Source organism: Atheta coriaria, unplaced genomic scaffold (assembly GCF_025399875.1).
Source record: "Atheta coriaria isolate IRGN ID8LTWV9N9 unplaced genomic scaffold, Caltech_Dcor_3.1 hic_scaffold_8_pilon, whole genome shotgun sequence".
Lineage (NCBI taxonomy): Eukaryota > Metazoa > Arthropoda > Insecta > Coleoptera > Staphylinidae > Dalotia > Dalotia coriaria.
This window is the reverse complement of record NW_027045450.1, coordinates 8,376,224-8,404,057: the sequence shown is the minus strand read 5'-3', so window position 1 is coordinate 8,404,057 and position 27,834 is coordinate 8,376,224. Positions and strand designations below refer to the sequence as shown.

General features: G+C 34.1%; 1 protein-coding gene across 2 annotated transcripts; it reads right to left on the bottom strand.

Moving 5' to 3' along the window:
- Nucleotides 1–564: 564 nt before the first annotated feature.
- On the bottom strand, nucleotides 565–27,677 carry LOC135797550 (uncharacterized). 2 transcript variants are annotated; one of them, XM_065309968.1, is made up of 5 exons: nucleotides 27,510–27,677; nucleotides 8,810–8,976; nucleotides 4,286–4,422; nucleotides 2,892–3,068; nucleotides 565–1,942 (listed from the first exon to the last, which is right to left on the bottom strand). In XM_065309968.1, the coding sequence occupies exons 1-5, from the start codon at nucleotides 27,600–27,602 to the stop codon at nucleotides 1,824–1,826; spliced, it is 693 nt and encodes a 230-aa protein (XP_065166040.1). In that variant the 5' UTR covers nucleotides 27,603–27,677; the 3' UTR covers nucleotides 565–1,823. The 2 variants fall into 2 exon arrangements, with proteins under 2 accessions (XP_065166040.1, XP_065166041.1); XM_065309969.1 differs by lacking the exon at nucleotides 27,510–27,677 and adding an exon at nucleotides 13,866–14,028.
- Between the last annotated feature and the right edge of the window lie 157 nt (nucleotides 27,678–27,834).

Genomic DNA, 27,834 nt, shown 5'->3' with positions numbered 1-27,834 from the left:
TTGGTCACTGGTTTCGTTATTTTTAAGTAAGTTCATAAACATTACACAAGCATCAATTAAAAATATAATATGTTTATTTATGTGGGTTTTTAGTTGATGCTTGTGTAAGAAATTTGTTTCAATATATTAGTCAAGCTTTTATGAAGCAATTTTAACAATTTAACGCAAATCAATCAAATTGCATTCGTAACTGAATAACTAGTAATAAATTGTATTTATTGTTGTTATAGGCGTGGAATATTTAGATTTATTCATTAACTACGAGCGTAATTGGTGCAAACTGTGCAATCTTGTGTGTTTGTTTGCGTTAAGTTCAAGTGTAGATATAATTAGCGTTAATTTAAAGATTTATCAGATTATTGAAAAGATTTTCTTTAATTTATTTATTTTTTTGAAAATATCGCACTTATTTTATTGTTCCAATTGGAAAATTTTATTGCTTTAATTTTTTCTTTCTAATTATTTTTTTTTTGTTTAAAATTTTAAGCTGTGAATAAATTAATTTGCGTTTTTGACGGAGAATTGTATTACAAGTGCAGAATAATGATCTAAACAAATAAAAATTACTTTTTTGTTAATATTTTACTGATTATTTACTAAACAAGCAATTTATATCACGAATATTAACTAATTATTTGTTTATAGTTGTTTTAATGCTCAAAACTTAAAATTTGTGGAAAGTAAGCAAATTTTTCTTTTTTCGTAGTTTTTCGAAAAATAATTTAATTTGATACAAAATAATAATAAAAATAATAATATTGAGCTGCTCCGTAAGCAAATGCGCAGGCGCAAGCCCCGCCCCGTGACTAAAACTCGTGACTAAAGTACTTTAGTCACTTTCATTCAAATATTACCCAAAAATTATGAAAATTTTGGTATCAAATTAATTAATAATTAATAAACAATTAACCTCATTAAATTTGTAACCAATTATTTTACTAAAATTCCGAAAACAATCATTAAAATCTGTTTAAATATTAAAATCTCGCACTTGCAATACAATCCACCGCATAACTCATAAATAAACATACCAAGTGTTCATGTGTCTATAAATAAAACAATGTGTGCACTTAGGTGTAGCTCTACTCGCGACTAACGACTCACGACGCAACGTGTATTATAATATTGACTGTGAATATTATTAATCTTTATTTTTGCTTGTGTTTCATTTTATTCAACCTTAAATTTCACTGCAAACTTGCAAACTATGCAGAATATTATTAGTGCCTAATGATAATAATAATTACGAGTAGTATGTATTATAATTATAGAAAATACACGAATTTATTTTTTGTTCTGATACGGCTCTGCCTATCTACCTAAAAACTATCCTTCTCTAGGCTATGTTACAATATTTGCAGAATATTTTTATAATTCATCAAATCTCATTTCTCACATTGTAATTGTAATATCAATGTGTACGTGATATAATTATAATTCTTTTCTTATTGTAATTTATTCATATATAATATATTTTTGTATTTTATTTTTATTGTAATAACGTTACGCTTAATTTATTGATCCAAGTACCACGTGTTTTTTTTCTTCATTCATCTAACTAATAACCTATTTTTGTAGCTTAATTCAAGATGGCGCGTGATGTTGGTGTACAGATGTGATGTTGCATGATGAATTGACGTATTTATCCACATGTCGGTAATACAGAACTCTGTACAAACTAATATCATACAATCCGCCATCTTGTCGCCCGATGAAAATGTCCATTCTTTTTTATTTTAATTTTTTATACTTCACTCTTCTCGCTGTTGAATAATTGTGATGAGATGATGTCGATTTCGATTTCGTTTTGTTTTCGGACACAGTCACAGATAGTTCGGCCTGCGCACGCAGCACAACAGTCCCATGTTTTTGTACAGCGAGGTCCTTCGATGTTTATTGGTCCACTGGCTTGGTACGTCATCCACCAACGCTCCACCTCGTTCTGAAACCGTTAGTTTAGGTTAAACTTCAAGTAATAACCTAAAAATAGATGATGGCTGGAAATTTGGTTTGGTAATTGTTCCGAACTAATTATGCCACTAACATAAGGACTTGTTAGTCTACGTCACGTCAATGCCGTTAAACTTTTCCCCACGGACTGAACGCGTTGTTGCACCAAAATGTCCGGAACGTCAGAGGCAAATTGCGCGTGTATTACTGGTTGCCTACAGTCAAAGTAAATGACGCGGAGAGGTTCACATCAACGTTTATCGTTTTGGGCAAGCAAGATTACACCCAGAGGAGTTTAGACAATCGAGGGAATCACAAAATTATATTTTATGATTGACTTAATTTACTAGCGACATCTATGAATAAATAACTGAAATATTATTTAACTTAACCTTACTTTTACGCTAACTATGTGAATGTAATTTATTCTACTGCGGCATTTGCTTGTAAAATTTAAGTTCCACGATCGTATACTAAGCTAACCCCGATAATGGCAAACACCCGCGCAAAGTAGCGATAATCTCGCACGCATCTTTCGACTCTCGCAACACGCGGTCATTAGCGCTCGCGCGAGGACGACGATAAGCCGCACTTTGCAATTTAAACTAATTTCCCTCCGCAGTCGATAATGTACTCGCTCTCTGCAAACACGAGTCCAACTCGTTTTCGCAAGCCATTATGGCTCCGACATGTTTTTCATGCGCAACACATCCGCGAAAATCGTTTTGTAATGCGTTTCGCTTCGGCCGCAGCATTCGCGTTTTGCAATTTCATGACTTAATGATTTTGTGATTTATATTTATCCGTTAGCGAATGTTTTTGTCAGCTGGCGGTTGTGGTTATGTACGATTGTGATTGTGAGGTTAGGAACATGTATGATGTTTGGTTGGGGGCGGAGCTTGCGAGCATGATTAATCGCACTCGACACACTCCACACTCACCTAAATTGTTTTCCTGCTTCGGCATGTACTCCTGCATCTCTTTGAGGATCTTGGATATTTCCGCCGAGTCCTTCGAAATGCTGCACAGCTCCTCCTGATTGAAGTCGGGCGTGATCTGCTTACAGAGCAGGATTTGGCTGATGACGTTGCCTAAATTCGATGGGCCCGCACGGTTTTCTATACATAAACACATTGTTAAATTAAATAAACATAGATGGCGTTAGTTGTTATGTTTTTTTTTCATTTTGTGAAGATATTTTTCTCATTTTGTGATAAACACGATAAAAGATAAAAGATAAAAACGAATGAAAACGTCAACCAAATCTTGTTATCCTTCAAATCCATCTCTGTTTTTATTAAAGCACGAAAGCCCGTAATGACATTTCTAGCATTTCTCATGATTGTCCTCGGCTCGCCGCGGACATTGGATGCAAGTTGGAAACGAGTTTATCAAAGTTGGACTGAAATGAAAATTGCACATCAAAGCGCAAACGACAAATGGCAGGATGTTGAAAACAAAACATAACATGGTAATCCGTTTACAAGACCTTTTTACACAAAAAAAGATTCCCTCCACAAGTATCTCAACAAAACAATCCAGATTCCTGTAATTCACAATCAACTCACATAACCTCATTTTTGCTCTACAACTTGAAATTAGGTTGATGATGATTGACTTGTACACCAGACTCAAGATGAAGTCTTAAGATGAAGATTGAATGCCTTCAGGCATAGTATATGGAACAAAGCCATCCAATTAAAACGTAGAAAAGTGAGTGGTTATTAGCGCAGGCTGAAGCGGAACAAATGACAGAAGACAGAAATTCCCTCCATTGTTACATTTAATACATTCCGACTATCTAAATGGAGACAATAATGATGATGATGATGATGATGATGTTAGTCCACCTTCCACCTGAGTTCACCTCTAATCAATACAATTAGTGCCCGACTGTTTATAAATTCAAATGTAGACTCAGCGCTTTGTCCCTGGTCCACAAAATTGGCTCTACCACTGCGTAAACAAGCAAACCATAGATATATCAGGTAATTATCCTGTTGAATTGAATAAGCTGCTGATAATGTGACAGTTCAACGCTATCGCCAGCTTCCAACCGACAATAATATTAGGCAACTTTTTTCTCTCCTGTTTAACACGGTCCTGTTTGCCTGCAACCCTTCTAACATTAACAATTCATGAGGACTTAATGCTGCACTTTCAGCGTTGAATAATTCATCGCGTGGTCATTTGCGATGATCACACTCCACCTAACCTCACTTTCCAACTTGTACCTAACCTGTCATAATGTTTTTCGGGTTGTGTGTATTTATCCGCACGCAATATGTGAATTCATTATGCCTGACACGGTTTGTGGTTATTTTTGGTAATTTACCGTAGTATCCGGACATGTCCATGGGAATAATTTGAACTAGACGATGGCACTTGGTGAGTTCGCGAAGGAAGAGCTGCGACATGAAGAACAGAAGCACTAGATGCGGGTTGTCCTCGGGGATGCCTTCGGCGACGGAGCTGCGGGCAAAAGCAAACAAGATTTGCGTTTTAAAACATTTTGTGTTTGGCGTTTTTTCGCGCAATTTTTAAACCGGATTTGTTACGCGGATTACACGGGATGACGCGATTACGTGCTCACTATACATTAGAAACAAGTTCCGTGCTTGGCGCAAGCCGGAAAAACACATACACATGGATGGAAAGCAGGAAGTGAGATACGGGCGATGCGATAAAGCACTTTGACGCCCCACGCACAGATTGATATAAATGACACTTCCTCTCGGCGGAGCCTCCTAACAGCCTCTAACTGTCTCTTTACATCTGCGCAGACTTAACTCCCTCATCATCCGCTTTTCTTTTCAGATTGCTAGTGTCTTTTATTTCATGCTTCATTATCACTAATGAATATCGTCGGGGTTATTATGAGGAAGTGTATAAATAAAAAATGGGATTTTGTTTGGCGGAATGTTGATGCGAGGCGATGGTTTGTAGATGAAGTTTGAAAAGCCAGGCAAGTTTAAGTGCAAGAGATGAGGGAAAACCGACAAGAGTGCTTTTGAATGTTACGAGGTCGCGTGGATACATAAAGCTTAAACTTTCGCGCGTACTCTAACATAACAGACAATATCCGAAAATGAAAATACAGATATACATCTACATGAGGATACTTTCGGATATAAATGTAGATATGAGTGGGAGATAAATAATATGTGGATATTTTATATGAAAGAGAGGAAAAAATAAACAAAAAGATGATAATAACGGAAATAAGAAGAAATATTGAAGAAAGGTTGAGAGGAAAATAAAAAATTATAATGATTTAAAGTTAGATGAAAATGCAGAGGGATAAGAGTGTAATGAAAGGGGATAACATGTTGAAAAAATAAAGAAAAATTAAGTAGAAAATATGAAAAAATATGAAGAAAAGGAAAAACAAACAAAAAAACGAGAAAAAATTAATAAAAAGAGAAAAATAAGTCAAAAATATGAAAAGAATATTATAAAGAACGAAAATATTGAAGAAAAAAATAGGAAAAAACAAATGCGCAGGCGTAAGCTCCGCCCCGTGTCTAAAACCCGTGGCTAAAGTACTTTAGTCATGTTTTTGGCTGTCCGTGTCTAAAATACCACTTTTCGTGTCTTAAAACCATGAGCAAACTAATTCTTTATAGGTGAAAGTAAAAAAATAAATAAAAAAGTGGAAATAAAGTAAAAAACAACAAAAAAATGACAAAAACATTAAAAAATGATAAAAAAAGAAGAAAGCAAGAAAAATCATGTATAAAATAACAATAAAAATAATTTAAAATAAAAGGGAAGAAGGAGAAGAAGTAAACTTTTGATTAAGATGGCTTAAAATCTTGTTGAATTTCTAACTTGTCTCAAACATTACCCAAAAGTACATATCACTTAAATGTTAAACCTAAATTATACCTAGTTAAAATTTTCTTTCTTTGTTCCAAAAATAGAATTGTCAAAACATGGCAGGATGTCCTCCCGAGCACTCATCCGCAAAGGAAGCACCCTCCTTCGCACTGTTTGCAGACGTGTATGTAAATTAATTAGGAAGCTGACAGGCGCTCAAGGACGCGCAGCCAACTCAAGTTTTACACAACTTTCCTCTCATTGTTTATTTCCACTTGACATAGAAACATTTTCAAAACACTTCAAGTCACACATCCATAAAAATTATTATTATAAACAATTCTTTTTCTTAATTTTCTTTATTTTCACAATGTGTGAATACATTTTCAGCCACGTAATTTCAGTATTTTGCATCATAATGCAAGAACGTAATTAAAACCGAGCCAGCGAGGCACTTACACCCGCGCCCCAAACCCCAAAAACCACCCTGCGTACATTTTTGCCAGTGTGTCGCTGCGCGCTTAATAATATAAAGTAAGCTAGGCAACACGACGTGAGCGTTGTGAGTGCCGGGTGTATTGTGGGTGGCGGCGCACACCGGGTTCAACCCTATTCGGGCGCGCGACTGCGAGTGTCGTTTATGTGCATTATATCCCAGTGAATTTGTTGTCGGGGCGCGCGCAACTCGTTACCCGTAAAGTTTGTCGAGCCATGTTTGATTTACAACCTGCCACGTACACATTCGCGCCGGGCGCTACTGTTTCGAATCACAATTACTGCTTAGCATATACATTGACTGCAACCCAACACACACGTTGTGAAAGTTAAATACGTGTGTGTATTGTATGTGTATGTGTGTTAAATGGGTTGCCTATCAATGAATAGTCTTTATTACTACTAGTAAAGTTGGTATTATTGAATCTGTATATAGGTTGAGGTTATGTTTGTAATTGTAAGCGAGTGCGGTGTCCACGTGAAAAGAATAATGTTTCATTATTGATGGAGTTAGTCCAGCGTGGTGGTTTTTGTTGTATTGTGTCACTGATGGATTTTATTTATAGTTCTTTACAAGAAAAAAAAAACACGAAAGGACAGTTAATGTCGATTTATATATGCATGGATGTTTTAAATCAGTTTTTTTTTTACTTTCTCCACGGTTTTTTAACACAAAAAGTGTTACTTTAACTGCAGACGACTAATACCGTGACTAAAGTACTTTAGTCACGGGTTTTAGTCACGGGGTGGAGCTTAAAAGTGGAACTAAAGTGAAATTATAAAAAATAACGTATGCTTCACGTGACTAAACGATGTTATACACTCGATTGATTGAACACTCGTGACTAAAGTTTCCAATTAATCACTTGATACTTAATATGCTATTCTTTATGTGAACAGGCTGTATGTTAAATGTTATTATTATTATTAACATACAAACATAATTTCGCTTGGCGAGAATCGTTAAAAATTCATATCGCGTTTTAAATATGCATTCGAGTTGATTAAAAACCACCAGCACCATTTAGGCGGATGGAAATAAAGGAAAATAAATAAAAGCGTGACCCAAATTTGATGGCAATTTAAATACACCGCATTAATACAAAGAATAAATCATCGAATTTGCGACGAGTCGGCGAACAAACTTCCTTTGGCGTTTTTCGCATTTTCGCGTTCATTGCCGTTCGTTTTACGACCGGGCTTGCTACTTAATAATAAAACGCGTGAATTGTGTCTTGGATTGGCGTGTTTGAGTTGGACGCAGAATACGAGCTTCTTATGTAATTATTTGCGATCTCACAATGGCGCGGAGAATGCAAATGAAAATCGTAAAAATCGCATTGGGGAGTGATTTGAAAAATTTAAGTAATTAAACGCTTGCTGTTGCTGGGTGCAGATGTAGATGGTATTTGCAGGCTGGGGAATTACTGGGAATATAATAATGTCATAACGTTCAAGGATTCTCGAGTGGAAAAGATAGAAATGGAGGAAACAGGAGCGGGATTAGATTATTAGCTGCATAATTGAGTATGGGACTCAAAGGAGATTACAGGGAAAGGAAGAAAGGAGATATTGAAAATATTGTGGGGAGAAGAAAAGGAAGATTGGGGAAGAGAAAATAAAAAATTAAATTGATGAAAAAATAAATAGAAAATGAAAGAAGTTAAAAATAAAAAATGATAACAATAACTTTGATAAAAAGGAAATAAAAAGGAAAATAAAAGCAAAAAGTGAAGAAAAGAATAAAATTAAAAGAGAATCAAGAAAAAGAAACCGAAAAATAAGATAAATAGACGAAAATAGAAAGCGTGACTAAAACCCGTGACTAAAGTACTTTAGTCATTCAAATAAAAATTTAAAAAAACACTAAACAAAGAAAAACGTAGAAAACAGAAGGAAAAAGAATAAAACAGCAAAAAAAAAAAAAAAAAAAGCAAGTAAGCAATGAAGAAGAAAAAATACGAATGACAAAAGGGAAGCAAAAGGAAAGAGTTGAAAAATAAAGGTAACAGGTAAGGATAAATAAGAAAAAAGAGGAAAAGAAGAAAAAAGTGGAAATGGAAGAAGGCAAATTGAAGTAATATTTATAACTGAGTTATAACACCCCAAAGAAAGACAACTTCTTCCCACCCATCACCTTTTAAAGAAATCGTTTAAGCAACATGAAAGAAAAAATAATAAAACGAAAATATTTTCGTCATTTTACCTGTCAAGCGGAAACGTCACGCGCGCACGTTTTAACATCCGTCGGCCTACTCCTATATACATCTTCAATTTTATTTCCTTTTTTTCCTCTTCCTTTCCCGGATGTTTCAGTAAAATTTTCAATAAAAACCATACACGTCTGAACCATTAACCCAACTTAAAATATCAAATTTTATTTTTATATTTATATTAAAAATTCAATTCTAGTCGAAAATCAACACAGGGTGCAATAATGAAACGTTAATTGGTGGCAGGTTGACTTCCGGGATTGCGGCGTCAACGCGCCCAACGCGGATTAGCCCTCAGGGGCGGCGGTAAGCGTGCTGTGGTCGGCACTCACCTGCGTAATTGCGGCAATATCAGCTGGCTGGTATGCTTGCAGGCCTCCACGCAGCTCCGCCGTAGCTTCCGGATCTTTTCGCGCAGTTCCGGGCAGTCCCTCGCCTGACCGATGTGTATCAGCAGGTCCCGGAAGAGCGCCACTTGCCCATTTATTTCGACGATCAACTGCGAACACAAACACCACACACCAATCATCAGCGGGGTATTAAAGAGCTTTTATTCACGGAGTATAACATAATTTCCAAGACGCAAAGCTTCGAGCTTTCCATTCACACAGAGAAAAAAATAAATAACGAAAATATCACCAACAAAAGCTTACATGTAAGCCGTGAGCTTTAGAATCGTGCCTAAAGCTTTGAAAGCTTGTTTATTAAAGAAATAACAAACAAAATCAAAAAATTTATTTATATTGACATCTAACATAGGCAACTTTTTATACTCGTGTTTTGTATAATAAGTTGCATATGTTAAAATTGCTATAATTATTTATGAGTTTATTTTATAGATAAAAACGTTTGTATTTCAGGCACCATGTAGATTTTTATTTTATTTGTTGTAAGCACGTTAAAAGCTCGTACATGCTTGTATAAGGGTTGTAGTCAGGCGCCTGCCGCATTGTGTTGTACGCGTGACACATTTTTCGACCGCTTATGTCATGCGAAGGGGCATTACGACATTAGGACACAGGACAAGGGTTGCAATGCGGCCAGCAGAACATTAAGGGTTGGGGGGATGGTGGTAACACGCAATGTATGTACATACAACGCACAATCTGAACGTTTTTAATTATTTATTAAAATATTTTCTTTTTTTTTTAATAAAAAAAATTATTTTATGAAATGTATTGAATGTAATATAAAATAACGAAGCCGTACGGATGCGGCCGATTAAGGAATATTACTTAAATCAGGATTACATCCCTCTTACCACCACCAACCCCAACCCTTAAAAAATGATCGTCTGATACTCTTCCTCTACTTTTCTCCTTTTCGACATTTGAATATCACGAAAATCCAAATCCGAATGTAATTCCGGTCGGACAGATCAGATTTGCCAAAAGCTTTATCCGCCCCCGGCGGCGGCGGTGAAAAAGTCGAATCCATAATGCAATTTTCTTTTATTATGCTTCACGCCGTGAAATCATTCACGTAAGACGTGTGGTTGCTTTTTAAGATTAAGGTGAAAAGAATTTTGTTAGGATCAAAATTTTCACCCCTAATATTTTTACTGCGGGGTAATGTAATGTTTGTGTAAGGGGTAGTTGACGTAATGATATTATTAAATTGATGGCGCAATTGTTTTGTTATCATATTGGAGCGGAAACACTATTATTCCTCATTATTGCGTCAATTTCTGGCCCTTTGGGCACGGGCCAACACCGAAAGGGGCGGAAATCAGGAAATGAGGAAACGCGGAAGCGGAGGTTTAATTTTGCACGCGTCGACAGTTTTATCGATTCCGGTCGACAAGTGAACCCAAAACTATTAAATTTACAATGAGCCTTCAAAAACAGCGCGCTATTGAGCAACCCTTAAATATAGTTTTAGCCAATTGTTTAAATGATTTATGTTTTTTACTGTAACTCAGGGAGTAATTGAATAATCGATTAGGTTTTTGTTGTATCAGAAAGTTGGAAATATTTACTATGATTATGCATTAATTGAAAAAATATATAAAAATTATTATTGCCATTAAAACAACTCTGAAAGTAAGTAAATTATTTTCTTGATGGAATAAAGTTGAAAGTTAGTTTGAAGCTTTATAATTTTAATGGCTATTAATAAATATCTAATGTTTTTCTTGCAGGAAGTAGTCAATAAAATTTTATTTGATAATCAATACTAATAATTTTGATATGATAATAAAATCTACCCTTAAATTGGGTATAAAAGTTCAAAAATTAAAAACTTGTTTTTTATTACAAAACATCCTGTATTTTTTACAGTTTTTAAAATTTTCTAATTATTTTTGCAGAAACGTGTAAATAAAACCATATTTATTCAAATTTGATATAGAAATGTTTTATAAAATTTTAAACCAACCCCTAAAATCGCGTTTAAAGTTACCTGATTTTAAAAATACAAAAAATAATTTTTCTCTTTTTAAAACCTTTTTAAAAGTTATTCCATTGTTTAAAAATACAAAAAAAAATATTTCTATAAAACATATACTTTTCAATTAATAAAAAATACATAAACAATTATGATTCCTATAAAACTCAATGAATTACAAATCGTTTTCCCAAATAAAACTAAAAATCAAATACTTTCAGTTAAAATGCTTTCATAACTCGTAATAACCTAATAAATTTTTTACTATCACTATAAAAATAAAAATTATGTTTGATGAAAATCACAAGAAATAAACATTCGCCTGCAAATTAAATCAACCCTCCCTTCTCCCTTCTGCCACCATCCTCGTTTGCCGTTTTCCTGCTTCTTGCTCGCCGTGTCACCTCCGGCGGCAAAGAAAACGCGTAAATATTTTCGTTTGGCAAACTTTATCAAAACGAAATAAATTCTCGCACACATTCCGGCATCTCAAACGTGTTACCCGACGCCTTCCACCCGAACTCATTGCGCACTTCTTATCTAATCGCCGCGCGGAAATCTCAAAAGCACCGAGTGCGGTAATTAGCATATATATTTCTACTGTATACTCACACAACAAAAAAAAGAAAAAAACACAAAATAAAATAATAATAATCAAAGAAGCACAAAGCGACGCAAAGTGAGCATGTGAACACGTAGAAATTAATGAGCAAGTAAAAGTTAACGCTGGTAAGAGTGCAAAGTGAGCAAGAAGTTGTAACGACCCAAGCAATATAATTTATATAATATTTTCCAGGCGAGCTCAACTTTTCCAAGTCCAAGGAAGGCGTTTGCCGAGTAAAGCGGAAAACAAAGGAAATTATCGTTACCGCGATACGAGTTGATTACTTCGAGTAGTTATGGAGTACTTACAGAAAAATAATCGAGTTTTTTTAATTACTATAACGCCCTATGTTTTATTTTCTGACTTTTAACATTTGTGCTCGCATAACGAGTAAAAAAGAAATAAAAAACGCAGAAATAGCAAGGGTGGTAAACAAAACGGTTGTACATAAAAATACCAGTAGTAAAAAAAATGAAAAAAATACGGTAACAAAATGCATATGAGCTTTTTTGTTGTAATATATGCGTGACGCAGTGTAAACGCACTCCTGCCACAACAATAAACAATAAAAAATATGAAAAAAGCAGCCGAGGAAGAAAAAATAAAAAAACTCACACGCAAAGGTTGATTATTATTATTATTATTACTATGCGTAGAAAAATTAATGGCGCCTCCACCATTTTTAATTATTTTTGTTTTAAATTTAAGTAATTCAAATTTTATTGTGGAATAATATTTTTTGTGGTGTAATAATTGTTTATATAGGTTGGCACTCGTATGTGAAACGTTCAAGGGTGAAATGTGTGAAGGGGTGGCGGTTCCGACAGCAGCAGCGAGTAATCGGAAGCCGACAGACGATTATGTGTTGTTTGGTTTCGGCGCGTTTTGTTTTCCTTTCCGCCCTAATCTTCAAGTGCGATGCGATGCGACTCACGTGTGACTCGCGCTTAATCGTTTGTTTGTACAGCTGACAAAACCATAACATTCGCAATTAATTTATTATAATTTTAGATATCAAGGAAGAAAAAGAAAAAATGAAAAATTATTGTTTGACGTTTTATAGAAGTGATATGGATGTAAATTGTGTGTATGCCCGGCGCCTCCACAGTATTAAATCATATGTTAAATTTAAAAAATTCAAATTTTTTATGAAAAAAAATTATTTTTTATAAATTAATGATAAAATTAAGTAAAATATTAAAAATATAACATGTTTTCATCAAAATTATTTAAAAATTATTTCTACTTTTCAAGTAATTTACAAAAACATTTTTTCAAAAATTCAATTTATTTCCTAATTTATCAAAAAACTATCATCCCAATAAATAAAATCTCAATTAAAACATATAACGAATTTAATTAAAGGTCCTTTACTAAAATAATATTTTCCATTAATCGATTGCCCTCTGACTAATCAATTAAAAACTAAAACAAACTAAAAAAACAATCCAATATTTACCTATCATTAACTTTATTTTATTTTATGTTATTTCATTTTATTTCATTCATTCACCGAAAAATCAACAACAACTCAATAATTATTTAGATAATTTAAAATCACTACATGCGCATGACTTTCCTTCACGCATCCCACATCGCCCGCATAGCACTTTGCACGTCCGTAATTACACATTGCACATTACACAGCTCGCAATTCAGTAATTCAGCATTTCGCGTTTCATACATCGCATTGCAGCGCAACACATTCATCACATTAATACACAAATCATATGTGGAGGTCGCACAGGCTCGCAATGTTAATTAACGTTCCGGCGCACGGCGCAAATATTTGCGCAAATTATTAATCTCTAATTGTGGCACGTACAACATTATGCGCGGTTCGCAAACTCAATAATAGTGCACCCAATTATCAAAAGTATCGGAAGGGTGATAAGAGCATGATAATAGCTTTTGGTAATGGTTGAAAGTTTAAATGTTGAAAAATTGTGTTTTTTGTGAAAATGCCAGGCGCATCCACAGTATATCAATACGTGTAAATAATTTTTTCGAATTTTTTTAAGTTTTTTGAGTTTTTAGTTTGAAAAAAATGTATGGATGACTGATAACAGGTCAATATAGAGATAAGAGTAAAAGGGGCACGAAATACTATTTAAAAATCATGTTTTTGACAAAATTCCCGGCGCCTTCACACAATATAAATACGTGTAAATAATTTTTCACAAAAACTTTTCATTTTTATGTTTTAAATTTTCAAATAATTTACGCGTTGGTGTTAATAAGTAAATATTAAAATGACTATAAAGAGTCTATGCAAAAATAACAAAAATTCATGTTTTTGCAAAAATTCCCGGCGCATCCACACTATATAACTCTATGTAAATAAATTAAAAAGAAAACTTTCAGTTTTTACGATTTAACTTTTAAATTATTGCACGCACCGCTGGTAACGAGTCAATATCGTGATGACTGCTCATTGCACTAGCGATTATCTGCATGTTATCATGTTATCGGCGCACGTCCGTCGGCGACGGCGTCGTCGTCGTCCTCCTCGTCGTCGGCACACACACCGCGCACCCGCGACGCGCTCCTTCGCCGATCGCCGCTCGCGCACTCACTGATCGGCCGCCGCGACTGCCGATTGCCACCCCCGACGGCGACGCGGGGCAGCACGCGCACGCACCACATTGCGCATGGCATACGGCGGCCGTACTGCAAGTGCCTGTATTTCGGGTACTAACAAAAGCGAATTATACGACATACTAAACAAAAGTGTTGGCACTATTAAATCTCAAGCGAATTGAAATTTAAAAATGCAGGATTAGTTTTTAAGCGATTACAGAGAAACTAAAGTATTTATTTGGGCAATTTTTTAACAGTTTTATTTACTGTTAAATTTTACATCTAATTATTTTTAAATCTTACTAATAACTTTTTTAGAAAAAAAGTTACAGCAGATTTTTCCATATTTTTTTTAATCTAAGTTTAATTATTTATATCTTTTGATTTAATTGGGATAGAAACACAATTTAAACTGAATTATAAGATAAATTTAAGCACAAACACATTTGTAAAAGAATTATCCATTTATCTCTAATATTTTCCAAGATATTCCCAGATAATTAAAACAAATCATTTTTCTAAGTAAAACCTCCCGGCACCTCCACACTATTAAACCGCTTGTAATATTAAATGACGAAATTTTAATATTCTACACAAAATTCGCTTTATCATGATTTGCCACTTCGTGTAGCCTTCATATGCTTACTTAAATATGTAGCTTATTACCCTACCCTCAATTTCGGCCGGCTGCATTTATAATGCACGCTCAGAGATTACGCGCCCTAATTGAATGATTTAATCACGAATTATGACACAAACTCGAGTTCATCAAGATCATAAACTTTCCAAAACTCTTAAATAATCTAAACTCCCCCGCAAATCTAGGTCAAAACACAATTTGCAAACATTCATAATTTAGGGGTAGTTTTCTAAAAAGTTAAATTTATTTATAAAATATTAAAACCCTCACCGAATAAAAAATAGAAAAGCAACAAGTAAAAAAGAATTCTAAATGCAACACTCATACTCTTTCAACCCTTATTCTGGTGAATAATAAATCTTAGGGGTGCTTTTATTCTGACACCTTTCTTTTATAAACTAAAATGTTTTGTTTTTTAATTTTAAGACTTAAAGTTAATGTAGATTCTTAGTAATAAAGTCGTTTTGATAAAACAATGCGCATTGTTATCAAAAACTACCCCTTGTGATTATTTCCTAATTAAAAACGGTTGAAATGTTCAAATGTTGAAAGTTACAAATCTCGCACAAAACGATCGGTTGAAAGTTAAAGTCGGAAGTTTGAGTATTGAGCGCGCGCGAGCGTCAGCTGACGCCGTTCGGAATAAGGGTGGTTTTTGGTAAAGCGTACGGCGCGAGTGATTCGAGTGTGACTGGAAGATTTATGATTAAACTTTCGGGCGTACACGATTTTACGTTTTGCCGAGCGCATTCACCAACAAAAGATTTTTCCATGCGCATGCGCAAAAGCACAAAAAAATTATTTACACAAAAAAAAACATTATTTTAAAAATAAATTCACGAAAGTTTTATTTAGATGAAGTGTGTTTTTTGTGTGTACATGGCGGTTTTTCGCTTTGTGCCGCTTTACTTTGCGGTTGCACTCTGTGAAACTCGCAAACCACCCCTTGCAGCAATATTTGCATATCAACTTTTAATGTCGTCCTCGCGAATGAATTATTCACATCGCCGTGTGCGAGATAGAGTTTTTTACGACGCACGAACAAACAGCCAGCGCCGAAAAGCAGCGAAAAGTACAAAAAACGAAAAAATATTGACAAAAGTCACCCCTGGAGGGACCCGCATGAATGAAAAATAATTCATGCGTTCATTAAATATGTAACCATTCAAAAATACATAAATCTATAAATATGATATTACTACCATCATTTTTCCTTTAACATAAAACAAAAAAATAAAAAAAGTGAGGTTATTGTGACATGTACGCCATTTTTAATCGAATAATATTCGTAATATTCGTAAAATTTCATAAATTCCCGAAATTTGCATGATTTAATTAAATCCGCACAATTTCATTTTCCTCCTTTGGGAGACCAAAACCTTTGCGTTGTATCCCCAACCAAAAAATCCAATTTGTTGCATTCATTCAAACAAAATTAAAACCCGTATAATTATTGTGACGTAACCTCAAACTTTAACTTAATATCGCGCTGTTAACCTGTTAACCTACTGGTAACTTGGGAATTGGCACGTCGCCAGTCGGATTTACCAGTTGCGCGACGTGCACAGTGGTTGCACTGGTTGCATACCCTTCAGCCACACTTGAAACTACCACTACTACTACTACTACTACTGCAACCAACCTTACACCTTACACTATGCAATCCACATCACACTATCACTTGTATAGTCTATATGGTTGCATGACTAGTCCTTTATTGTCCCCGAGGCGAGTAGTTCTGACAGCGTAATCCGTATGTGAATGCGTTAATTTAGTGAACTAATTTAGTATTGAGATGGCGGGGACACACTGTATGTGCTGGGTATAGTAGCACTCGAAAGTAATTACCTTCACTCCAGCATATAATACGCTGCATAAGCCTTTTCGATTCTGCATTGCGAATTGCTTTATGGGACCTAGGCGGTAAATCCTCGCAGAGCATTTGATCAAATTTTAAGTATTTGGGTTTAATATTCGCGTATGAATTGAAATTTATTACTTCATGTGATGCGGAACTTGATTTTGTGGATTCGGACAATGTTTTGGGTTAGTTTTTTATTAATAATTTAAAAAGTTATAAAGATAATGATATTATTTTTGTTGTTTTTATTGTATATTAAATTCTGCGTCTAATTTAGTAAAAATTTTGGTTTATTTATGGTTATAACAAAAGTTATTGAATGTTAAAGTGTGAATTTCATAATTTTTTTTTGTTTTTCTTTGTTTAAACAATGTTTAACATTATTAGAAAATAAAATATTAGGTCATTTTAATGCAAAATTTTATTGTAAATAATTTGCTGAAAGAATTGTTGCTATACCTTATTTAATTTCGGAGTTATTTAAAAAAATATATAAAAAATCACAAATATAAAATGTAAAATTTTCAGTAATAAAAAATTATTTAAGTAATAAACCAAAAATAATCACATTTCCTGTTACTTTTGTAATATTTATAGATGTAATTTATTGCACAATTTATTAATGCAAAGAAAATTGTTGTAACTTATCTAGTTTCCGAGTTATTAAAAAAAATCAATAAAAACAACTTTTCACAACTCCAAGCTTAAATTTAAAAACACGATATAATATCTGTCATTTCCTAACCTCAAATGTAATATTCCCTCTAAGTTTTCGTTTACTCAGCGGTTTAACTCTTTCCTCTTCCCCTTCCACTTTTCATAAACCCACTACACCATCAAGCCGCTAAGTAGTGTATATTCTGCCAGCTTCATCTCGAGATCTCAACATCTCGAAATCGTGGTAAATCCCAAAGTGGAAACGCAAACTTATTTAATAACATTACCACCCCTTTACTCTCCACAAACCGACGCAAGATATAAATTGTGATTTATACAACCGCTCGAATTATTTCCACATTTGAGTTCGCGAGTACGAGTAGGTTAAGCGATGATAAAATATCATCCAAGAAACGTTTTTTCTTTTAATGCCAAGGGTGAGTGTCTGTTGCTCTCAGCACACAAACCGGAAACCCTTTGACGGTCCCAAACAAACAAAAACGATATTAAAACCTAGGCGCGCAGAGGGAGGACGCGCTGCTTAATTATTTAAAGGACGTGTAATTTCAGCCTGGAGCGCCTGGGGCGTCGATTAAAGCTCAGGGAAAGACTGATAGTTTTTTTTGTATTATTATTTTAAAACAAGAAAAATGTTTAAATAAAAAAAATACGTAATTTATTTTTTTATAAATATTATATAACACCCTGTATATATTTTGATACTTTATTGGGATTATCATTAATTTGATTTGATTTAGTCTGAGCAAAAACACTAGACACATACTCATATTATATTGGTGCAGAGGTCGTCGCCATCTTGAATTCTCCCTAACAAGTAGTTAAGACACTGTCTGGCCGAAGGGATGAATTATACGAGCGATAATTTATCCGTTTTTGTTGCTGATTGTGATTGTCATCATTAAGCGTAGAAAACTACCACACTGCTTTATGACTATATGAGTGGATATAATGTTTTAACTCTGATTTAGTGTTGATGTTACGAGTAGGAACAAAAAGTGCAATAAGTGTAAACTTATATACGAGTATGCATCATTTGTTATTTTATAGCAGAGGCGTAACTACTAAATACAGAATAAGAATACAGACTAATAATCGTTATATTTCTAATTTTTTTAAAATACATCGAGCAAAACACTCGGTATATCGAGAAGTAATTCACATATTTAGCGTTTTTTGTCGTTAAATTGTAGTTCAGAAGACTTTTTATAATATGCAGGTTATTTTACTTCTGTACAGCTGCACCGCAGGCAAATGCGCAGACGCAAGCTCCACCCCGTGACTAAAACCTGTGACTAAAGTACTTTTGTCACAACTTTGGCTTTCCGTGTTTAAAATTACACTTTTTGTATCTCAAAACCGTGAAAAAACAGTTTTTTACTTTCTTTTTCAAATAGCATCCGACAAAATCCATCAAAACATTCTCCAGTTATAAACATTGTAATACCATCAACATCTTTTTATAAATAAATTGATTTACCCACGTAATTCAAATAAAATCCTTAATCCCCAATATAAATAACTTTTCTTTCCATTTCCCTCTTTTCTCTTCCTACGAGTACTTAACTCATGTAAGCTTAAATGGGCTGTTTTCTATAAAGCTGTCATAACCTCAGAAAACACTTAATATGTTTCAGAGGGTGTTTATGCTTGATGCTGCCGCTTGGCTTCTCGACTCTGCACTCGGGAGAAATTAATTAGGTCAGACATATAACAGGCTTACCCCTATTTGCAATATCGCGCTCGTATTACCCTGCCCGGTGGCCGGTAGACGGCCGCCAGCGCACGGGGGCGGTAGTTGCGCAAGCTGTGGGTGGTCCTTCATGTTCAATATCGCGCACAGGATTTGACCAGCTAATTTGTCATATTTTATATTATGTCACCCAACAAGCATCAAAAATATATGTTATGCTGTTGCTAGCAGTAAATATAATATAATTTGTTATTTATTTAAATAATCAAAAGGTTAAATGTTTATTTGATAAGAGAATTTGATTAGAATTAGTTTTTTGATATTTTGTTTCAGTAATTTTAGAAATGTTCATTGAAAAAGGTTAAAAATAGCGAAAATGTTTGGTTATGTTTACATAAGTCATTATAAGTGAGGTTAGGTGAGGTTAGACTTAAAGAGATTACGTGTATTTGTGTAATAATGATATTAATAGCAATTTCCGCCAATTTAAACTAAAAAAATACTTGGAAGAAGCAAAAAAGTTTGGTTATGTTAACAAAAGACATGATAAGTGAGGTTAAGTGAGGTTAGATTTAAACAGGTTATGTTTATTTGGGAAATCATGTCATTAGTAGCAACTTCCGCTATTTTTCTTTTAAAATGTTTGAAATATGAACTAAAAATACTTGGAAGAAGCGAAAAAGTTTGGTTATGCTAACATCCGTTAAGTTAGGTTAAAATAAATTAGGTTATGTTTTAAAAATGTGAAGTAATGTAAAAATAAATATAAAAAGTCAAAGTTGAATATATATCTAAAAATAATTAAATTCTAGTAAAAAGATTTAATGACCCGATTTAATTATTCCCCGAACATTAAATGTTAACAAATGACGTGATTTGTTAGTATGCAATTAATTGCGTAATCGACAGCGTCGGCGTTGTTTACAATTTCTAATTGCATTCAATGTGAACCAAATCACTTTTTGCCCTCACATTTTCAATCGCCGTTAATTAATTTAAAAGCAACATTCAATCCGCGCGACTAATTAAAAGTACTTCACCGAAATATAAACAATAACGTCACATGCACATATCTAAATTTAAACTCACAATATTAATAAATATAAATATAACTATAACTATAAATATATACAATGTAATTTAACGGCAATTTTCCCAACGCCCTGCTGTCACATATGCAGTAGTTTTATATGCGCCGTATTTTACATGACGCCGTTTTCCAATTTGCCTCGACTCCGTGACGTTGATAAGCTTTACGTTTTACGTTTACAGCGCACTGATCGTAAAATCAAAGTGAAATCTTGTGCATTTCGCACTTTCCTCATTTTCCTCATTTTCTTCCCCACAGACTATTTTCTAGTGCAAGGAGAAAAAAAATAGTTGAAGAAGACGAGGGGGTTGGAAGTGAGGTTAGGTTCCGGATAACATATGATGGTGGGATGGGCAATGTCGGTCATAAAACGCGATGGCTTGATTTATCACCCGAGGAAAGGTGATAACTAGACCAGCACTGCTGCTGGCAGAACAAAACTGGACCAGTAGGACTTTTCTACGAAATAGTTCGATAATAAAAAAAAGCACACAGCGTTATCAGTGAACAATATTCGTACAGAGAATTTTTTGCGTTTTTTGTTAAAATAACGTGAAATAAATTTTATTTTATTTAAATATTATGTTTGTAGACGATAAATAATAAAAAACCTAAAATTTGCGCATCTCTTATTTTCATCCCTTATTTAACCCTTAAAAAGTTCTATTTTTACTACAAAAACTACCTTATATTATTCTCTATAACATAATCTCTCTTTATATCAATTTTTATCAAAATTGATTAATTACTTTAGGCGTGAAAGAGTAACAAACATAAATGTTCATAAACTATTGCATATATCCTTACTAATATTATAAATGCGAAAGTCCTGATGTTTGTTACACTTTCACGCAAAAACTACTTAACCGATCATCATGAAAATTTGTACACATATTCTTAGTGGTCCCCGAATGGTTATAGGCTACTTTTTATTTAATAAAAAAAATTATTTTTTAAATAAAATAAAGAAATTGTTTAGCCAATAATACCTCTGCATCTGGCTATTTGACTATTTTAACGCCATCTAGCATTCCAGCAATGAAGCTCAAACCTAAGTACTATAGTACCATCACACTGTATTATCACACTGTATTACCGACAGCTACGTCAACATCAAATCCAATTGACTACACTATGGAGACTGTACACTATACTTCCATAGACTATACTTTCAGCCATTTTAAACTTCCCGCCATTCTACATCATTGTTACTTCTTCTGTGACTACAGACGCGTACGGAAGCAACTTCATTATTTTAGATATTCGCGAGCGAAGCCAAGGGTTAAAGCTAGTATATATCTAATATATAAATCAAAGTTGTGTTAGTTACAACAAGTATAACTCAAGAACGGCTGGACAGATTTTGATGATCAATGATTTTTTGGATTTGTCTTCTTCCTGAATAGCAGAATAACTATTAAAACATTAAATATTGTTATTTAAAGGGTGTTAAATAAGGGATGAAAATTGAAAATATACTTGTTCATAGTTTTGTTGAAAATGAATATTTGGACTTCATATCAGCCTATGACAGTTCTGATATGTGTTATAATGTTCCAACATTATCATTTCAAGTTTCCCGTGATACTCCTGCCAACTAATTTAAAAGTTACCCATTGAAGACACCTTGAAACAAGTTGGCAACTCGCTCAACTCTTGTTACCAAACTAGCACAAGTTATACCTACAGTTTTAACTAACCAGCTCTTTAGCAGCCTCCAAGGGTGACTAATATTTGAATTATGCATTAATGGATTTATAATCCACACGCCCAGCCGGTACTTATCGACACATCGATTTACCATCATCTTCGGTCGTTAGAATTAATGTCTCTGCACGCGACATGTGCAATACAAGTCACTGATGCGAAAGAAACATTATCACAATACGATACAATGCTATACAAGTCATACGCGACCAGAATAGAATTCAATTGCATTGTGTAATCATATTTCGGTGCCGCACAACTGCTTGAAATTGCAAATATGTATGTGGAATTGCAATGGCGGATGAAAAGACTCATCAATTCTCGAAATTACCTCGCGAGACGTACAATGTGCCCATGTGGGGTCGCGGGGTGGGTTGGGGTATGATATGCAAGTCGGGGGTAGGTCGAATGATTGCATCGGACCACGCGAGTGTAGTTATTATATCCTAGGTCGGGAATATTGTATTTTGTAGCGAGGGAATTGATTGTGGAACAAGTTGCAGGGTAGTGAATCGAAGTTTTTAGAATGGGCAATCTTTATTGCTTGATATTAGGGAGAAAAATCATAAATTATATTTTGAATAAGGTATCATTTGAAAGGTAATTTAAAGGAGAATAATTATTGATTATTTGCAATTAGGTAAAAATTATTGTTTAGACTTTATTTAAACAAAAGTAAAAAAAGTCAAATTTTGACTCAAAAATTATTTTTTTGTTAAAAACAGGATAACTCAATAAATAATAATCATATGACCATGAATTTCACTTTATTTTATAGATTATTAATTAAGGAATAATTTTGAGTTTTTGTTTTGTTAATAATAATAATAATCTTTTGTCAGGAACCTCTCAAAATGAAGACATAAATATGGAAATCACTTTTTTAAACAAAATTATTGTTTCAACTTTGTTGCTTAATATTTTATTTAATAATTAATAATTTTTACTTGTTTTTTATATCATTAAATAGATAATTTTCCAGAGTATAGTATTAACTTTTTTTGAACTATGTACGTCTTTTAGTTTTCACATAATAGTGGCCGGAAGTAAAAAAAGCATATTTAAATAATTTAAAAACATATTTTTTTAAATCATTATAACTTTTCCAAAAATTTAAATATTTAAACAAAATTAATGCTATTTGATAGATAATTAACTGTAGAATGTCTCAAAATATTTAGTTTATTTCTACTGCAATTTAATCAACTTCAATAACTTCCTGAAGTTACTCCTTCAAATTCTGCCATTGGCATTTTCAATTTTCAGTTTTCTACGAACTAAATAGAAATTTCTAACCAGTGAGATAACATGATACGTACGTAATATCAGCGTGGGTGATTAGCCAGAAAATGCGGGCAATCAGCTCGTTCGGAACCGCTGCAGCGCTTTGAGCATTCGAGTCGGAAATTCAGTTTCGAATTTCGGACTCGAACTCGATATTGCAACACATCAATTCGCATCCGCCGAATCACTCCGCGTACGTGCCCGGCAAGCAGCAAGCAGTTGAGATTTTTTATTTAATTTTCGGATTATTACATCCGGCTTATTCTGCTCAATTTTATATTTATGAGCTTTTCTCGTTGCTTTCTATTTTCGGAGGACGTGAAATGTGAAACGTAATGAATGGCGGCATTAATAACTCACAGTCGTACTCAATCGGCATTAAAGTGTAATTTATTTGTGGTCATTATTTATCACTCGACGTTATTTTATTCTCGGATTTTTACAGTTTTTTTTAATATCGATAAAATTTATTTTTGACAAAAAAATTCTATTCACTTATAATGCTTCGGGTTTTGAGGATTTTATGTTTTTTACTCTTTAACACCTAAACTACTTGATCAATTTTAATCAAATTTGGTATACGGAAAGATTAGTTCCTAGAGAATAATATAGGATAGTTTTTATTGCAAAAAATAGAACGTTAAATGGGTTAAATAAGGGTTGAAAATGAGAGTTGCACATATTTTCTCAAAAAAAGCAATAAATTCTTCTTTTTGAGCAGTATTAGTATCAATAAACGCAATATTTTGTGAAAATGTATGTTTGTTACTCTTACACGCCTAAACCACTTTATCAAATTTGAAAAAATTTAATATACAGGGAGATTAAACCATACAAAAAAACATAAACCACTTTTTATCGCAAAAAATAATGTTTAAACCTCTAAAACAAGGATTAAAAAAGCTAATACTAAAAAAATGCAATTTTCTTTACATTTCCTTAATAATCCAACCTCCAAAACATAACTATAACTACATCCATATCCACATGAAGTGGAAATGTTCGCGATTTCGCAATCGAGCAAAGAACAACTGATTGAAACTGCACAGCAAACAAAAATAATAGAAAAACCGTCACACACCCACACACAAACACACAACCAGCAAACAAAGCGTACGCCAAGTCAAGGGAACAAACGAGCCCGAACACGAACGCGAACGAGAAATGCGAGAACGACGCGAAAGTTTATTGCGTTAGCCAGCGCCGGCGTTGCGCGTTGCTTCCTGCTCTCCTGATATTGACCTATTTCGCCGAAACACGGTCAGTACATTACACCCGGTCGGGGGGATTCCATCCAGAAGAAAAGCTTTTCGATACGGGCTTTGCCAACCGAGGACCTAATCGAAAACTACGGCGTATGCCGTACAAAGGACTCCTCAATCGGATTGAATTGAATGCGAATCAAGCGTATCATCATCACGATATTGATAGATTCAGAGTACGAGTAAAGTTTGAGGAACTTTAGGACTTATGCAAATTACAAAGTCATTGGTATAAAATCAATGTATGTTTATGAATTTATAGATGTATTAAATGTTGTAACTTTTTTATGTTTCGTGGATGTTTAGAGATGGTACTCGTATAAAAAAGATATAAGTTACAAAGCAGATAAGACGCTTTTCTTCTTCCTTCTTTTTTTTTTATTTTTCAGTATTTGCCGAGGGCCGACAGACGCAGACATCAATAGCATCTGTGGATTTCTATCCCTAATGCCTTCTATTCGGAGGCCTCCGTGACTCCCACGACGTCCCGGCAACTTAGTGAAGAGATAAAAAGAGCAAAACATTGTCGAAGTGTGTCATTGTAATGCTCACAAATCAATAGCACATTCAGTTGCCGGAGTTTTCTTTAGTTTTTTTTTTTGGGAAAATGGATCGAGATCCCAAATTACTAAAGGGGAAAGCGGATTGACAGTTTTTCTTTTTGTATGAGTGAAATATTAATAACTTTCAATATCATCAGAATCATCAGGAGCATAAAAAATAAAGAAAATAAAATAAAAATTGAAAAATTTGCAAAAAATTTTAGAAAAATTTAATTTTTTTAAATAAAAAAAATCATTTTTTTTGTTAGAAAAATTTAAATAAAAAAAATTGAAGTTTTTTCATCAAATTATGAGTTTTTAATGATGAAAAACATTGAAAAAGCTTTAATTTTTGCAAAATTTATATAAAAAATGAAGAAAAACTAAATTTGAAGCCGCAAAACATTGAAAAACCATAAATTTTAAACAAAAAAAATTTTAATTAAAAAAAATAAAAAAATTTAATTTTTTTTTGTAAAATTTTGAATATTTGATAAAAAAATGAAAAAAATTTTGAAAAATAATAATTCAACAATTCTTATACTGAAAAATCAAATTTTACAAATTTTATGAAAAAAAATATTCAAAATTTTAATAAATTCTCATTTTTTTTAAAACCTGGCACTTCTTACCACCCTAAATATAAATTTTTGCCAATTCCTGCTGATGTTACATAATTGGCCAGCTTGATATACCGAATTATCAAAGTTAAATGAACGCGTTGTTAACATGCTCAACATTCACCGCTTTGTTATACATCGCTACACATCATTATCTTCTCTTCTCCTGTACGAATGAGTTCTCTTCTCTTTTCTCCTCCGGCTTCTACGGTACCTTGAAGGTTTTCTGCCACTTGGCTGCGCACTAGGCGCACGCAAACAATGAGTATCCACGTTCCACGTGGTTGCTATCAATTGGTACTGTTGACGTAGTGGCGTGTCATAATTGATACATCCACGGCGGGAAGCCACATCCGGCACCCAACATGATTGCTATTTGCTATTTGCATACATCCTATACAATAGTCGTAAAACCGCAGGTAGGAAGCTATCGGGATGAATTTCGATACAAAGCAAATGTTTAAAATCTATTTCGGGTGGGTGTACGCGTATGTGAGAGTGGAATTTGTATGTTTGTAAAGCTTTCACGCGTAAACCACTCAAGCAATTTTGATAAAATTTTGTGTGGAGGTAGTTTTGAGTATGGAGAATAAAATAGGTTAGTTTTTGTTGGGGAAATTTAATTGGAAGGGTGGGAAATAAGGGTTGTAAATTGAAAAAGAACAAATTTTGTCTAGAAATGCTGTAACATTATTTTTTGTAGTGTATTAGTATCAAAAAACGCAATATTTTGTGAAAATGTATGTTTGTTACTGTTTCACGCTTAAACCACTTTATCAATTTTCATAAAATTAGGTATACAAAGAGATTATATCATAGAAAAAGCTATAGAATAGTTTCTATTGTAATAATTTATCCTCAAGGGTGTAAAATAAGGGTTGAAACTTGATATAGTGTTTCTCTCATGCAAATAATCATATAATTCAACCCTAAATGGCGCAAAACTGTATCATTCATTTCCATAACCTAAAATTTTTAAATTTTAGTCATAAAAGCATTTCCATTGATAATTTTGATAATTCCACAGTTTTTCCAACACAATAATCATGCACATCAAATAAACTCAAAACTTTAACTGCTAAAATTTGATCCAGCAGCTAATTGAAACGTGAGCGACGTAAAACTTGTATAAAAGTTGATTCGGTTCGTGTTCGAGCAAACGAGACGATATTTATACCCCCACGTAATTCGATTAGTGTCCCCCACGGTGCGCGCGAGTTAGGAAATTAGGTGATGTTTTTCGCATTTTCGCAATTTCGCAATTGCACACCCATACACGAACACATCCACACATATATATACAAAGATAGTCAAACATAAAAACAGGACCTACCCCCAGCTGCGCGGCATTAACTTTCAGCGTATCGATCCGCGTGTTCTCAAACACGAAATCCAACCCGCGCGCCTCATCCAGTCAGCATCCATCCGGTCGACGAGCAGGACGAGTGCCTCCTCGTTCCTGGTGTCGGATAACGTGCGCCCACCCGCATATCATCGCATCATTAAACCATGCGCCGCACACAAAAACCCATTGTGGTGTTTTTTATGCGTACTTGTTAGTTTTTTTCAATGACAAGTGACAAATAATAAAAACAATACAAAAATATTCACTACTATGATAACAAAACCATAAAAAATTAATTTTTAGACATGAAAAGTAAAAGAAATTAATTTTAAAATTTTTTAAATATTTTTAGTTAAATTTTAAAGCTACTATAAAATAGATGGCGCTAGTAGAGTAGCAATTTACAAAACAATAGAGCATTCATCTTTATGTATGTCACTGGGCAAACACCCGCCGCCATCGTTGCATCCCACGGGAGATGAATACAACTTTAATACACTCGTTACCTGTTACCCGCTAAGCGGGTAGCGCGCGTGCTAAATTATTCATAAACGCGCGCAAACGCGCAATATCACACTGAACGACCATCAAAACCATCAAACTTTTACTACGTATTACACAAAATAATCATAAATACCATAAATTAACGCATGTGCGGTTAAAATTAATACGCACGTGATTCTTGTTTATGTTTACGTTTATAATTGAGGTTATGTTATGTTAGAGAGGTTATGTAAGTGTTACCTTGACGGGATCGTAGGTGGTGTGAACGTAGACGGACGCGCGACGCCCGATCAGCGACCGGCAGCCGATCGAGCTACTTCGGCGGCCCGCCATCCTCACCAATGCTGCCGCGCTGCACGCGCCATGCACTGCGCCCACGGCCGCCGCCCTCGACGCACTGCCGCCCCGCGCGGCGGACACCAACGCTGCGCCATCGATTCCCACCCCGCGAAAATTTCTGCTTCATTCAGCACGTGCTCTTCTGCCAACTCAAACTCAAAGTCTAAAAAATCAAAAATTACATAACCACAAATATTTAACCTCAAAATGCATAAAATGTAGAAAT

Bases quoted from the DNA above. Each gene is read 5' to 3' on its own strand.
- LOC135797550 (XM_065309968.1), bottom strand. From the start codon at position 27,602: ATGGCGGGCCGCCGAAGTAGCTCGATCGGCTGCCGGTCGCTGATCGGG. The intron at 8,977-27,509 runs GTAACACTTACA...TTGTGTTCGCAG, and splicing joins CCACCTACGATCCCGTCAAG to TTGATCGTCGAAATAAATGG. The intron at 4,423-8,809 runs GTGAGTGCCGAC...TTTTGCCCGCAG, and splicing joins ATATTGCCGCAATTACGCAG to CTCCGTCGCCGAAGGCATCC.